General features: G+C 21.4%; 5 protein-coding genes across 5 annotated transcripts; 3 read left to right on the top strand and 2 right to left on the bottom strand.

The window, feature by feature from the left end:
- Positions 1 to 2,055: 2,055 nt before the first annotated feature.
- On the top strand, positions 2,056 to 3,712 carry PY17X_1142900 (SNARE associated Golgi protein, putative; the record flags this gene model as incomplete). Its single annotated transcript, XM_022956615.1, has 3 exons — positions 2,056 to 2,980; positions 3,155 to 3,211; positions 3,555 to 3,712. 3 exons carry the CDS (start codon positions 2,056 to 2,058, stop codon positions 3,710 to 3,712), a joined length of 1,140 nt encoding a protein of 379 aa, XP_022812489.1.
- A 402-nt stretch (positions 3,713 to 4,114) lies between these two features.
- On the bottom strand, positions 4,115 to 6,572 carry PY17X_1142800 (DNA topoisomerase 6 subunit B, putative; the record flags this gene model as incomplete). The annotated part of the gene is made up of 7 exons (XM_022956614.1): positions 4,115 to 4,474; positions 4,635 to 4,739; positions 4,846 to 4,905; positions 5,020 to 5,079; positions 5,160 to 5,228; positions 5,437 to 5,485; positions 5,635 to 6,572. 7 exons carry the CDS (start codon positions 6,570 to 6,572, stop codon positions 4,115 to 4,117), a joined length of 1,641 nt encoding a protein of 546 aa, XP_022812488.1.
- Positions 6,573 to 7,702: 1,130 nt separating this feature from the next.
- On the bottom strand, positions 7,703 to 9,186 carry PY17X_1142700 (aminomethyltransferase, mitochondrial, putative; the record flags this gene model as incomplete). Its single annotated transcript, XM_022956613.1, has 2 exons — positions 7,703 to 8,827; positions 9,112 to 9,186. The coding sequence occupies 2 exons, from the start codon at positions 9,184 to 9,186 to the stop codon at positions 7,703 to 7,705; spliced, it is 1,200 nt and encodes a 399-aa protein (XP_022812487.1).
- A 902-nt stretch (positions 9,187 to 10,088) lies between these two features.
- On the top strand, positions 10,089 to 11,642 carry PY17X_1142600 (ubiquitin-activating enzyme, putative; the record flags this gene model as incomplete). The annotated part of the gene is made up of 1 exon (XM_725684.1): positions 10,089 to 11,642. The coding sequence occupies one exon, from the start codon at positions 10,089 to 10,091 to the stop codon at positions 11,640 to 11,642; it is 1,554 nt and encodes a 517-aa protein (XP_730777.1).
- A 1,342-nt stretch (positions 11,643 to 12,984) lies between these two features.
- Positions 12,985 to 15,147, top strand: PY17X_1142500 (conserved Plasmodium protein, unknown function; the record flags this gene model as incomplete). Its single annotated transcript, XM_022956612.1, has 1 exon — positions 12,985 to 15,147. The coding sequence occupies one exon, from the start codon at positions 12,985 to 12,987 to the stop codon at positions 15,145 to 15,147; it is 2,163 nt and encodes a 720-aa protein (XP_022812486.1).
- Positions 15,148 to 15,548: the final 401 nt, after the last annotated feature.

The raw sequence follows: 15,548 nt of genomic DNA, 5'->3' as shown, positions 1-15,548 counted from the left end.
TTTGAAAATTTGATCAAAATTATATTCTTCTATATAAATTAGTATTAAGTTTACAAATGACAACATTATTTTCATAAAAAAAAAAAAAACATAAAATATTATATAGAATGAAATTTCAATGTCTTACAATAGTAACAACATATATAACACACACATCAACTTTATGTTATTTTTATTTGTTTGCCTTACACATAAAAAGGGAAAATACACACAGCTAGCTTTTTTTATTATTTTTTTATTATTTTTTTTATTATTTTTTTTAAATACATTTAGCTGTAACCATTTTAACCTTAACATTTATTTTTTTTTTTTTTTTTGGTCATAAATTAGTAAATTGTTAATAATTTTTTTAAAATAATTGATTTATTGATTGATTGAAAAATAATATAAATTATAAAAGTTGTAGAAATTGTTAGGAAAAAAAAAACATCACATACTTTACAACATTAAGAGAAAGCTTACATTTTTTAATAAGTACAATGTTCCATATTCTCAAAATTTTATCAAATGCAACATTTCCTTTTTGTTTTATTGCAACATTTCCTTTTTTTTTTATCGCAACATGTATAGTACAATGAAGAAAAAAACTCTCCTTATTTTTTTATTAGCTTTTTCATAGGTTAGCTTAAAACGCCAAATTAATTATTCGCATATCTGTCTCTTTATTATATTATTCTAAAGGTAATTTTACAAAATTAATTTCCTTAATATAAAAATGTAAATTGTGTATGCATATTGAATTATGCATATGATGTACATGTTCCATTTTTATTACTTCATTTCCATTTTAATAATATATATACCATATCAACATAAAAAATTAGAAATATAGTGATAGCGAATAAAAAATTACAATAAAAAGTATACTAAAAAATGCATGTCGTAATATGTATAAATTTTATCATTCTTGTAACGTAGCTATAATAAATGTTATTACATATAAATTATTATATATATATTTTATATACTAATTTGAGGGCAATGCATATTATATTATTTTTTCCATAAATATTTATGCGTAATTTACTTATTCAATTCTACACAAAAAAATAAAATAAATCAAGTTTTATTAATAATATATTGATGGATTATTCAATTAAAAATAATTAAAAAATTGGCCACCAATAATTGTATACACGTGATAATATATTATATATATTTTTTTATTTTTTTTTTTGCTGATTAAATTATACATATTAACTATTTATTATTCAAATTGTAAATTATATCATGCTTCAAATAAATTTAAATGAATATTTAAAATAAATTAATTTCCATATCTTTTTATATTTTCATTTTCCCAATTTGCATTTTTGTGAGTATTTGTATATTGATTTATTTTAATTTCAATATGTATTAAATGGACTTTTTTTTTTTTTTTTGACAATATATATATATATTTAATAAATAATTGTTATTATGCGAATAAATTTATAAACAATTTTAACACACATATATATTATGCACATATAATTAATTTCTCTTTAATTATTACTCATTTTACGTGCTCTTTTATGTTTTATTAAAATTCTCTTTATTATGCATAAATGCACATTTATGTGACTATCCATCATCCATTTAAATATATGAAATTACATAATATATTAGAAGACCATATGGATTATTTATTATAGACATCAGTTATTATATTTAAGTGGAGAAAACTTATATTATTTTAATAGAGAAAACGCAAGTACATTTCCTATATATTAATACGTTTTCATATTATATTTGCTCGTTTATTTATGTATACCTTTTTATTTCGTGAAAAAAATGCGAATTGTGGGCCGATTAAATTTTAACACCACAAAATTATTACCTGATTATGCTTCCAAATTGATTTGAAGCTTTGTTAAATTGACGTTAATGTGTGTATATATATATACAAACCCCACACGCACACACACACACATACATACATACATATTATATATTCCCCCTTTCTATTAGCACTCTCATAGCATAAAATAATATATACAAGTTTTCATAATATATCAAGGTTAAGAATAAATATAATTTGCCCATATTTTTCTGAGTAAATAATTTAAAATAGAGATGGAAAATTTGGATAATCATTATAATAAAAAATATGAATATTTAAAAAACAATTATGATACTATATATGATGACGAATATAAAAATGAATATAATGAACAGAATTATAAATCAACAATGAATTATAATAACGAAATGAATAGTTATTCAAATATGAATTCTCAGTATTATGATCAAACTAATGAAAAAGTCAAATTAATTAATAATAATACAAATGGATACAAAAATAATAATGACCCATATGGGAACCCAATATACAATAATCCCGACCATGAGTGTATAGAAACGGGATATCATTTTGACGATAAATACGCCAATGAAAGAGATATAGGAAATAATATTATGATGGGTTCTGATGATTTAACTATATCAAGAAGAAGAGATAGGAAATCAAAAATTCAAGCTGCATTAAAAGCTGTATTTATTATTGTTATATTTCTTTTTATAGTATATCTTCTTACAAAATTTCAATCTTTTATTAATATAATTAACAATGTTATACAATGGGTTGGAAAACAAGGGTCATGGAGTATATTATTATTTATATGTTTGTTCACTTTAATTTCTCCTCTATTTATGTCTGTTGAGATTATGTGTGTAGGGGCTGGTTTAATATTTTCAGGAGTATATGGAAATTTATTGGGAACATTTGTAGCTATCTTTGCAGTTTTTACTGGCTATATTTTAGGAATGTCCATATGTTTTTTTGTTTCTAGATATTTATTACATGATTATATTTATAAAAAATTAAGGAATTATCCAATATATTTAGCATTTGATCAAGCTATTAATGCTAACGGTCTATCTTTTGTGCTTTTAATTCGTATGTCTCCTATCTTGCCAGCATCTGTGGTTAGTTATGTGCTTGGTGTTACTTCTGTCAAGTATAAAGAATTTGCCATTGGGTCAATTTCGGCCTTGCCAGGTAATAAGCAAAAAATAATAAATAATAAATAAAAAATAATAAATAATAAATAATAAATAAAAAATAAAGGTCATATTATACCCTCTTTACCCATACAACCATTTTCTTCATTTTTTCATTTTCTTCATTATTTTCATTATTTTCATTATTTTCATTATCTTCATTATTTTGCAGGGATATGCTTATTTATATACATTGGAGTGTTGTTACAAGACATATCAAATGTTTCAGGTAATAGACATATGAGACAAAAAATTGGTCTCTCACATTTTGTCGTTAATTTTGTTAATTTGTTAATCTTGTTATTTTGTTAATTTTGTTAATTTGTTAATCTTGTTATTTTGTTAATTTTGTTAATTTGTTAATTTGTTAATTTTGTTAATCTGTTAATCTTGTTATTTTGTTAATTTTGTTAATTTGTTAATTTGTTAATTTGTTAATTTTGTTAATCTGTTAATCTTGTTATTTTGTTAATTTTGTTAATTTGTTAATTTGTTAATTTGTTAATTTTGTTAATCTGTTAATCTTGTTATTTTGTTAATTTTGTTAATTTTTATTTTTTTTTCTTTTGTAGAATTGCACCACCACTGGGGAAATCTGGTCATACTCCTTGTCGGGTTGATCTTAGGAATAATTGCCATTGCATATATATCGGTTGTAACAAAAAGACGATTAAACAATTTGAGCATTATGAACCCTTCATTACCAAGACTTGATGTTGATATCGAATAAATATTTTTATATCTTCCCTCAAAATGGAATTCAATAAAAAAATAGTTCATATTTCTATTTTTATTTATTTATTTATTCATTTATTTTTATTATTTTTTTTTTTTTTTTCATGTTAACTATGTTATTATAGTTTGAAGTCGCACATATGTAATGTGCATAATGACATTTTGCACACGTATATATTATATAGGGGTATATATAATACATATACATGTATGTACGTGAAAATATTAGAAATTAAGAAAAAAATAGTTTGAAATTTTATGTTTTTAATGTACGCATTTGTATATTATATAGATATTTATTTAAATTTTATTTTATGTTTTTTTATATTTTTTATATTTTTTATATTTTTTTTTTACTTTGTATTTTATTTTTTTAATTTTTTGTCTCATAAATTACTTATTTATAATCTCCGTCATCATCAGAATAACTATCATCTTTCGAAGGATCATTTTTATAATGTGATTTATTTGAATCATCAGTTAATTGAATTTTTGTTTTAGGGTTTTCATATGTTTTTTCATTTAGTATTATTTTTTCTCTAATATGGCTATACAACTCTTTTGTTAATATATTTTCATCATAGCTAGTATAGTTATTATTATATTCTTCCTGTTCACATGTACTATTATTTTTTTTTTTTTTTTTTTCATTTAATAAAAAAAATATTTTATTTTTAAATTCTTCGTGACCCTTTAAAATTATTTTACTTAGCGACGAAGCTAATTGAACTCCGTATATATCTAGTGCCTGTCTTAGCTTTGGTATTAATTTGGAAAATATATATCCGCATGTATATAATATGTATGAACTTGTTTTGGCCTATATATTTATTTATAATGTGTCATTTTGACACACATATAAGATATTCTTAAATATATGAACAATATCGGTTACTATTTTATTATGTTCTTATTACCTGATAATCAGATATATTTTCAAATTCCTGTGGTAACTCTTTTTTTATATTATTATATAAATTAATTGAACATTTTTTAATTAAGTTAGACAGGTATTCTCCTTCCTTTGAAGTGTATATACATATGCAAAAAAAAAAAAAAAAATATTTATAAAACCACATTTTTATATATTTATTCATTAAGAAATATATTCATATAATATTTATGAACCTTTATGCAATTTTTGCTGAGGCTAACAAACGATATATCTCTTCCCCTCACATCAATTCCCTGTTAAAATGTAAATATTGTGTGTAAATAAGTGAGCACATAACCATGTGTGCATATATATACACATTTGTACATAATTATATGCACATATGTATGTTGGCGTTTCGTCTTTACTATAATCATTATATTCCAGGTGGACTTCTCTGACCTTTTCACTGTGAAAATATTGGATACCTGTAAAATAATTATAATTATTAATTGTAATAAAAATAAAGATAAAAAAGGAACTATAGAAAAGGAAATAAAATTAATACTTTATTGAGCTCATCAAAACAGCTTGGGATTGTCAACTCTTCAAGAGTCATCTCATCCCGATTTTCGATCTGCACAAAAATAAAAACCAAAATAAAAACCAAAATAAAAACCAAAATAAATGCTTTTACATCCATATATAAATGCACATAAATATGTAACCAAAGATACGTTCAATATGCAAACACATAGAATGAGCAATTTATAATTGTGAGCAAAATAACTATGTTATATTAGGTTATATTATATTAGGTTATGCTATATTAGGTTATATCTGACAGTGGGCAGTTCTATTCCGAATTGAGGTCCGTGATATTTCAGAAAATTCCTATTTTTGAAAAATATATGCAATTAATATGTGCATAATAATAATAATATAATGGTGCCGATAAAAAAAAAACAATAAAATTTCAAAATATAATAATACTTTTTTTTAAGTTATAAAATTTATTATATTTCTATATTTTTTTAATTTACCTGAAATCAACTGTTATTGAGCAATCTGATGATGAAGTTCTCAAGAGAGGCATTGAATTGACGTATCGAATTAAAAAGAGAAAACCTATATTATGACCATGTTCATATGGAATAATTTTTTCAGACTTTCTTACATTAACATACATATTAACATCATAATTATAAGAAGTTATAAAATCTTTTTTAAAAATCATATTTATAGAGTTGTCTGATAACATACTTAATATATTTTCTTCACTAGTATCAGAATTATTTGAATATGTATATATAGATTGTTCACCATTTGGATTATGAATATATTTAACTGTTATATTTTTTTTCCATAATAAAAATAATTTAATATATGAATGTATTTTTTGATCAGATATATAATTATTATTAATTTTTAAAATGACAGAAATTTCTATTGTCCATTCCCATGTATCATCAATATATTCTTTAAAATTTTGAACAAATGTATGATTTAAATTTTTATCTAATACTAATATAAAATCCCAAATTTTATTTTTTTTTACTTTTATTTTTATGTGTAAAAAGCCATATGCAGTTTTAAAAGAATATAACAATATTGTCTTAAGCCCAATACCAAATTTTCCACTAGTTATACATTCCTCTTTTGATGTTAAAAACATTTCAGAAATTTTTTCTAAGTCTTTAACTTCGATACCTTCTCCATTATCTCTACATATTATTTCATAAAATGATGAATTGTTACCATATTCCTTAATTTCTATTTCTATTTTTTTTTCTCGTGTACCTTCTCCTTCTTCATCAAAATTTTCACCTCCTTTATTATTACATAATGCATCGATTGAATTATCAAACAATTCCTTTACTGTCATAAATAGACAGTTCTCTTCATAAAAGCCAGTAACTGATAAATTTTTGAAAAAGAAAGAGTATGTTGAATTAGAGTTTTTTTCCTCTGACTCATTCATTTTACCCTTGTAGTTATGCGTTTTTCGCTGTTTTCGCTGTTTTCGCTATTTTCGTTATTTTCGCTGTTTTCGCTGTGTTCGCTATTTTCGCTATTTTCATTATTTTTTTTTTTTTTTTTTTTTGGCTAGCTCACATATAACACACACATATAATAAAATAAAAATTATCCTGGTTGTGTTTTGGTTTTCGAATAAACTTGTTTAAACCTCTTGTCTAAGACAATAGGATTCTTTCTGTGCCACTAAAATGTGTATACCTACTTACATATAATCGAATAACACATTTTTTTTCGCCGTGTTATAAAATTTTAATAAATTAATTTAAATACTCATTTTAATATCATTTCTTGAATTTAAAGACATTGAAAATAATGAAAATTAAAAATTTGTCAATATAATATGTTCATTAAAATAGGAATACGAAAAAAAAAAAAAAAAATTCTACAACTGTAATATAGATAAATTTTTTTATATATACATGAGAAATTTTAAATTAAAAATTTCAAACAATATGGAAAAAGATGGTTGTGTGCATTCCTGATATCTTTAATAAAAGTTAGAGACCATAATATTCTCAAAATTTTACCAATTTATCAATAAAAAAAGGGATATTTTACAAAATTTATAGTACACTATAATAAAAAAAAAAAAAAAAAAAAAAGTTATCAAAAATGTTAAAGCGCACAAATTGTAGAAAATTAGTGTATATACATTGGATATATTATTTGCAGTCATGTGCTTTCAAAAAAATTGTAAATATTTTACACACAAAACAATTAATGAGATTATTAAATAATATAAAAAAACTCCTGGAATTGAAGTGTAAAACATTTTTGCAACATAAAAAAGAACGGGAAAAGCCATTTATAAAAACAATACCATTCGAAAAGGATAATAAAATAGGGTACTTTAAAAAATTATAAAATATATATTTTTTATTTTAATAGGAAAAAAATATTTTCACTAATATGCATGTTAACTTTGTTCATAAAAAGGAAATGCCAAACGAAGGCAAATATTTTTTTGGGGGGATATATATGTGTGGAAATATACACACACAAAAATTTATTATGGATATAAAACTGTGAGATTTCAACTCCAATTCAATTCCAACTCGAATAGTTATTCAATTATACTGATAAAGGGACAAATGGCATTTTTGTTATTTGAGCTTCTTCCAATTTATCCAAACATTCAACTTTCACAATATTATTAACTGTTGAATGATTTGAATTTACATAACCCATAGCTATTGGCTTTTGTAGCATAGGCGAAAAACAGCTACTTGTTATATATCCAATATAATTTTCTTGATTTTTTTCATTTAAATATATTTTAGAATTTTCTTTTGGTACAATATTTGAATTAACAGTAATACCAACTCTTTTTATTTTTGTTCCATTTTTAATTTGATCTAAAATAATTTTAGCACCATTGAAATCTAATTCTTTTAATCTTCTATTTCCTAATACCCATTGATAATTAGATTCAATTGGAGTATAATTTTCATTAATATCTTTTCCATATACTGAAAATCCACTTTCTAATCTTAGAGTATTTAATACAGCTAAACCACCAGGTTTAACTAGCGAATTATTAAGTATACATTTATATATGTCTTGTACATGTTTATTAGGTATAAGTATATCATATCCATCTTCACCTGTACATGTATATCTATTTAATAGACAATCATCTACATTATTTAATTTACATACATTACTAGACATCAAACTAAACTCATCAACATTTGTATTATCATTTATTAATTCATTTAATACATCTGTAGATTTACAACCTTGTATACATATAGAACTATGAGTATTATATTCTTCTATTTTTACATCAAGTTTTGTATTTTCTAATAATTTATCATTTAAATATTTATATACTTTTTCTTTACATTGGATATTTAAATATACTAATAAATGTTCTGGTTTTAATATTATTACTATATCATCTAATATACCCCCATTTTCTGTTAATAAAAAACTAATTCTACATTCATTTTCCCATAAACCTTTTATATCACTCCCAATATATTTTTCCAAAAATATTATTTTATCATTACCACTTATTTTTAATATTGGTCTATATGTGTAGTCAAAAATTGAGCATTTAGATCTCGTATGTAAATGAGAGGTTATTAATGTATCATCTTTATATTCATCTGGTAAATAAAAACCGTTGAAAATTTTAAAAATTGCATTTTTTTTTTTATGGAGGTCGTACAGAATTGTCTTTTTAACTTGTTCCTACAAAAAAATCAGAAAAAATCAGAAAATATCAGAAAAAATAACAATAAATCAAAAATAATAACAATTTTTGGGAACATGTAGTAGTGGCAATTTGTAACAATTTATGGTTGTCTGAACTTTTTATCCAGTTTTTCAAACTTGCTTAAATGCACATAATTAGGTATTAATAGCTAACTTTGCAAATTTTATAACTAGCTATTTTCAAAAGTAACAATATTTTCTTATATTTTCTTATATTTTCTTATATTTTTTTTTTTTTTTTTTTTTTTTTTTTAAACTACCTTTGCTTTTGGTAATGATGAAAAATAGCGAAAATTGGGAAACCTCTTTTTTGTACTTGTAAATATATTTCTCATTCTTATCTAAGTCTATACCTTAATCATCCGTTTTTAATTATTTTATTTACACAATTTTATAGAGTTACAATTTTAATTAATTTTTTTTATATATGCATATTCCACTTTTTCTTTATATCAATCTATATATAATTCATTATAAAACATAGATTATCACATTTTATGGTAAATATATTTTTTTTAATATATTTGGAAAATGTAATTTAGTTTTCTTGTCATTTATATATTTATACTATTTTAAAAAAAAATTCATTTTATTTTATTTTTTTCTCTTAAATTATTGCAATTCTCGTGGCCATATAATCTATTATTATTTTTTATATATGGCATATAATATAAATATAAATATATATACTAATAACATATCGCATAAGGAACTGCATATTTCAAATAAATAAAAATATATTTTTTTCTTTCATATTTCCTCTTTTTTATTTGACAATTCACGAAATAGGAAAGAGAACCAAACCAATATTTTTATTAGTCTATCTGCTTACAGTATCACAAAAAATAAATGATTTTGATATTAAAAAAATGCATATTGGAATTTTTGCATACAACAATATATATGTATGATTATTAAAATTTTTTTTTTTTTTTTATAATTTTATACTTCATTTAAGGATAGTAATAAATACCATACTGTGCTATTTTTTTTTAATTTCTTCTATTCATTGCTTTATAGAGTATTGAATTGTTAGAAAAATGGTATAGTTGCATTTCTCACTTTTTGTAGTTGCATTTCCCAGTTTGTATAGCTGCATTTCCCAGTTTGTAAGCTACATGCTAACATGTATGATCCTATTATTTTACGCATATAAGATATTTTTCCATTTGAATATAAACGGATGTATAATTATATATATATTGTAATGTCATAATAAAATTTCTTAAGATTTATAATGATGCCATATTTGACATATAGAAAATATGGAGGGTGTTGTGCATGTTTAATTTTAGGCTATTATTTAAAAGATATTTTAAATTGGATAGAAAGAAAACAGATATATATGGATTTTTATAACAAAATAAAAGATATATTATATGAAAAAGGTGAAAAGATATTTCCTTATTTTTTTCGATTTTTAAACAAGTACAATAGTATTAACATAATTGAAGACAAATTTTTTTACAAAAATTTTGATAAAAATGTTGTTGAAAAACATGGAAAATATATTAACATAGAAGAAATAAATACAAATTCATTAAATACAATATTTAAAACAAAAATTCTAATTATAGGAATAGGAGGGTTAGGATCACCAATATGTTTTTATTTAAGCAAATTTGGGTTTTCAGAAATTGGATTGGTAGATGGTGATAAAGTAGAAAAATCAAATTTACATAGACAAATAATTCATAAAAAAAAAAATATAGGTTTAAATAAAACAATATCAGCAAAATTAACTTTAAATGATTTTGATGAAAATACAAATATAGTATGTTATCCATATTTTTTAGATAAAAAAAAAGGATTAGAAATTATAAAATATTATGATATAATAATAGATTGTACTGATAATATAAGTACTAGATTTTTAATAAATGATTTATGTCTTCTTTATAAAAAAAAATTAATATTTGGTAGTGCATTGGGTTTGTATGGACAATTAAATGTGTATAATTTAAATGATAATGATTCTAATTGTTATAGATGTTTAAAAAATTTTAACAATCATAATGAAATGCAAAATTGTGATGAAAATGGTATATTATCAACAGTTACAGGAATAATCGGATTATTACAAGCTAATGAAGCAATTAAATTTTCTGCAAATTTAAAAGAAAAAACCTTAAAACCATTTTTAAGTTATAACAGTTTTTCCAATAATAAACCATTTGAAGTAATTAATATGAATTATAAAAATAAAAATTGTATATGCTCTATTTATAATTATAATGAATTATATAATTTTATTATAAATTATGATTATTCAAATATTTCGAAAATTGGCCAATGTACAAAAATAGATAATTTAAATGAAAATAATTATCATATAGATATTTATAATTTTATTGATGTATTAAATAATAAATTTTCTTTTTTTAATTTTATTCCAAATTATTTAGTAATATTGGATGTTAGGAAATATAATAATTCTAATATATATGGTCTTAAAAATTCAATAAAATGGAGTTATGATGATATTATTGAAAATGTTTATTCGGCTTCACATAATAATTCAGATAATACCATTTACACCATTTTTGATAAATTAAATATTTTAGAAAAAAAAGGAAAGATAGTTATTATTGTCATTTGTAGAAGAGGTATTGATTCATTAAAAATAACACAACTTTTTAATAATATTTTTTTGAAAAATGGAAATACATCAAATATACCATTTGATAAGAAAAATATTCATATTCAAGAAAAAGATATTTTTGTATATAATATGAAAGGTGGGTATCTTGAGCTTCAAAAGAAAATATTTAAAAATTTGCCATTTCTTTGAAAAAATGCAAGACAATTTGGCTTTCTGTCGTTGTGTGATAGTATTGGGCATATAATTTTGGCACATAATTTTGGCACATAATTTTGGCACATAATTTTGGCATATAATTTTGGCATATAATTTTGTTTTTATCATTTTTTTTTATCATTTTTTTTTATCATTTTTTTATCATTTTTTATCATTTTTTATCATTTTTTATCATTTTTTATTTGAATATGATTACTACTGTTCCTTCCAAGATATAAACAGTAATTGTTTTTTGTATTTGAGTTTTATTAAATATGCTATTAAAATATGCCTTTATTTTCGTTATACGATTTTTAATTAATTTTTTGAAAATTTACAAATGCTACAAACTACAACACTAATAAAACAGAGCATGTATATAAACTTGTTTCCTCAATTTTGGCATTAAAGCCATATTGCGAAAAATCCAGCATTTTTTATTTTGCTTATTTTTTGCTGTATTCTTTTACATTCTTTTTATTTTAGCTGTTATTTGGACTATTATTTTAACCATTTTTTAGCTATTATTTTAACCAATTTTTAACAATTTTTTAACAATTTTTTAACCATTTTTTAACCATTTTTTAACCATTTTTTAACCATTTTTTAACCATTTTTTTGGTTAAGCATAATACTTGGTCGCCCCTGCTCATCCATTTTTTCGTTCTCCCTTTTTCATAGAAGTTGTGCCCATTTTTCCAAGCATAAAAAAAAAAAAAAAAAAAAATATAAAAAAAAAAATAAAAAAATAAAAAATAAAAAAATAAAAAATAATAAATAACAAAATAACAAAATAACAAGTATAAATATAAATATTATTTTCTAAGCATTCCTCAATATGTCCCTTTTCTATATTTTTAAGTTCGTAATTTATCCAAATTAATTATTGCATAAAATGGGATATATAAGAAAATAGCCAACAAAACAAAATAAGCTAAGCAAAACGAAAGGCTAACATATTCGAGCTAATAATACTTGTTTGTATGATCTTTATTTGAGTTATTTCAATTTCCCTTTTTTTATCTATTTTATTCTATGTAATAAATGTTAATAAAAACGGAGGAAGAAAACAAAAATAGTATCATAAAGTGATGAATATATTTTGATAAGAATATGCAAAATTGGCATATTGAAATAGAAGAATATAATTTTGAAATATAAATAAAATAAAATCAATCAAATCAAATAAAATAAAGAATATGAAATTTATTCAAGCATATAGAAATGATCAATAACCTTTTTTTTTTTTTTGAAAACGTGGTGAATAACGAAAGTATATCAAAATTTTGAAAACATATTAAGATCATATTTAATAACAACAAACTGAAAAGACAAAATGAGCATAAGGGGTATGTTGGATAATGAACTTATTATATTAAAAATAACCGAATTTTTAAATATTCGAGAAATTCAAAATTTAATAATTTCATTAAATATTAATGTAAAAACAAATGTATATTTTATGAGAGAATGTTTATCTTTAATAGATATAAAAATTGGTAACAAGAATGAAATAAATAATTCGGAAATAGAAACTGATAATATTATGGACAGTAATATTAGTAAAATAGAAGAAAATAATGATTCAGAAAATGTAAATAATTTATTTTCACAAACATTTAATTATATTGATATTGAAACAAATTCAGATGCTTCAACATATGGAAGTGTAACTTTTGATGATCCTAATAAAAATGATAATTCATTTTTTCATAACTATGAATGGGAAAATGATGGAATTTATAATATTATACCAAACTTTGATGATAACAATTATGAAGATAATAATTATGAAAATAATAAATATTTTGAAACCCTTGATACAATAAATAGCCAAAACACAAATTTTAATACGATTGAAAAAAAAAAAAAAAAAATAAAATATATAAAAAATAAATTACCATTTGAAAATATATTCGAAAAGGATCTAAATGATATTCCAGAAAATAGTTATGAAAATGATTTTTGTCGAAAATTTTTTTCAGCTATTAACATAGATTATACTAAAGTTAGTAAAAAGCATATTAAATATATACTTGAAATAAAAAATAGTTTAATAAAAAATCAAGAAAAAAATAGTGATAATAATAATCAAATAGAAAATGAATTTAATCATATATGGTTGTATATGCATATGCGGAATCCCATAATTGATATAAACAAACAATATAAAAATAGCTTTTACAAAATTAATATAAATAATTATTGTCATAAAAATAATAAAATTCAATTTGATGTTTTTGGTATTTATAAATATAATGATAGATATTATACTTTTAATGATATACCATGGATTGATATATATTTCCAATTATGCTTAAATTCGATATGTTCATTTTGTAATATCAAACTAGATCAAAATTCAAATTGTATTTTTTCTGAAAAAATTACTTTAGAAGCATCTAACAGAATATTATTAAAATATTTTAATTCTAAATGTAAAGACATTTCGATAAATGAGAATCCACTAATTAATCAGGTTGACACATCTCCAAAAAATAACAGTAATGATAGTAATGATAATAATGACAATAATAGTAATGGCAATAGTAACGGTAACAATAGTAATGACAATAATAGTAATGGCAATCTGGCTAGTTTTGAAAATAATGAGATTATAAAAAGTGATGATAATTGTGACGAAATAGTACCATTTGATGATATTTTTAATGAATCTATAACTCCAAAAAAAAGAAAATTAGATTATTTGAATGAATATGACAAAATTGATAATCAAAGTAAAAATGAATATCCCGATAATAAATTTGAAATAGAAAATAATAATAACGATTTTTTTTTCATAAAAAAAACACACATATTTTGTGATGAATGCTATAAATTGGTTTCATATAAATCTGATATAAAACCAGTATTTGAAATAATAATAGAAGATTATAATTTATTATTAAAATTAAATCTAGTTGAAAATATTATAAATTTTCCCAAAGATTTATTTTGTATATGTAATTATTTTTTTCTTAAAGATCGATATATTGATTTTTTTAGAGAACTTAGTATTAAATTACAAGGATTAAGAAAGCAATTAATAAAAAAATTAATAAATAATTTTATTTTTTCTTTTACTCTTAATTTTTATAAATATATAATTAAGCCATTAATATTATGTGATGAAGATAAAATAACAAATCAGGAAAGTTTTTTTTTAGTTGGTTTTTATATAAAATATAAAAATTTATTAAAACTGTTTAATAGTCCAAGAATTACATATGTATATTATTCTTTTAATATTATTTTCCAAAAAATTAAAACATTACAAATATATTATAATAATAAATTTTTTATGAAAGTATCAAGATCTTTACATTTTGATGTTATAACTTTTTTGGAAAAATATAAAAAATCACAAGCTAGAGGTTTGTATAGAAATGTTTCGAGATATATTTATGATCGTATAAATTATGATATTATGTCTAAAAACAATTATGCAGAAATATATGATTATTTTTTTCGGTGTTTACGTGAATATAAGTTTACATGATTTATCAAATTCACAATATATACCAAAACATATATTCATTCATTCGTTTATTTATTATACAGTTGGTGTTTGCTTATTTGATATTTCATATAATGTATACATACTATACATTCATAATTTGTATTCAACATTGTATCCTATTTATGCCAACCTTTGTTTTTGTATACAACTGTTTAGAATTTTTTTTCTTTTTTTTTTTGCTTTCTATATTTTTTGCTTTTTTAATTTTTTTGATATATCTGATAAATTGTAGTACAAATAATAAGCCGCCACCCCCCCTTAATGGAAGGCTTAGTCTTTTAACTTTAAAAACGATTTGCAAAATAACATTCCCAAATATTATTATGTAGAAATGCATATTTTGCTTTCATGTTTTCGGATATGAAAAAAAACAAATAAAT

Source organism: Plasmodium yoelii (genome assembly GCF_900002385.2).
Source record: "Plasmodium yoelii strain 17X genome assembly, chromosome: 11".
Lineage (NCBI taxonomy): Eukaryota > Apicomplexa > Aconoidasida > Haemosporida > Plasmodiidae > Plasmodium > Plasmodium yoelii.
Note: the sequence above shows the minus strand (reverse complement) of the source record. Positions and strands in the feature narration are given on the sequence as shown.